This window comes from Eimeria mitis, genomic scaffold (genome assembly GCF_000499745.2).
Source record: "Eimeria mitis Houghton genomic scaffold, Emh_scaff760, whole genome shotgun sequence".
In the NCBI taxonomy this organism is placed as follows: domain Eukaryota; phylum Apicomplexa; class Conoidasida; order Eucoccidiorida; family Eimeriidae; genus Eimeria; species Eimeria mitis.
The window spans coordinates 9732-10285 of NW_013575567.1; the positions used below are offsets into that span (position 1 = coordinate 9732).

The following is a 554-nucleotide window of genomic DNA, read 5'->3' on the forward strand; positions in this document are numbered from 1 at the left end:
GTTTGTGGTGTGCAGAGAAATTTTGGCGAGAAAATGTAATGATATTCGAGAAAGATGAATTTATAACAATTCAGAAAATAGAAAAACTACTGGATAGTGAAGACCCTACAACCCAGGCTGTTGCATGCTACGACTTGGGGGAGTTTGCGCGTCTACACCCTGCGGGAAAAAAGTAAAACAAACCCTAAACCCTAAACCCTAAACCCTAAACCCTCAGCATTCAAGTTATGTACTGAACACGCCTTCAAACCCTAAACCCTAAGGAATATATACGCGCACACAGTGCTGCTGAACACACATTCAAACCCTAAACCCTAATCTGGTTTAGGGTTTATGTTTCTGAAACCTCTTTCAAACCCTAAACCCTAAACCCTAAACCCTAATTTCTTACGAATTGCTCTTTTGAGATTCATTCTAGGGGGAACTATCTCTCCCCTTGCGTGTTGTGTGTTGTGTATTTGTGTTTTTTTTTGTGTATTTTTGTTTTTTTTTTTGTTTAGGGTCTGCCAGAAGTTTAAAGTAAAAGATAAAGTAATGCTGCTCATCAGCAGCAA

At 39.2% G+C, this 554-nt stretch overlaps 1 protein-coding gene across 1 annotated transcript in view; it reads left to right on the top strand.

Moving 5' to 3' along the window:
* Positions 1-554, top strand: part of EMH_0021530 (vacuolar ATP synthase subunit h, putative) — a gene marked incomplete at both ends in the record, with an annotated part of 11587 nt that overhangs the window by 8163 nt on the left and 2870 nt on the right. Inside the window, 1 exon segment of the mRNA XM_013501790.1 lies at positions 16-172. Within this exon segment, the coding sequence (XP_013357244.1) occupies positions 16-172 (157 nt within the window).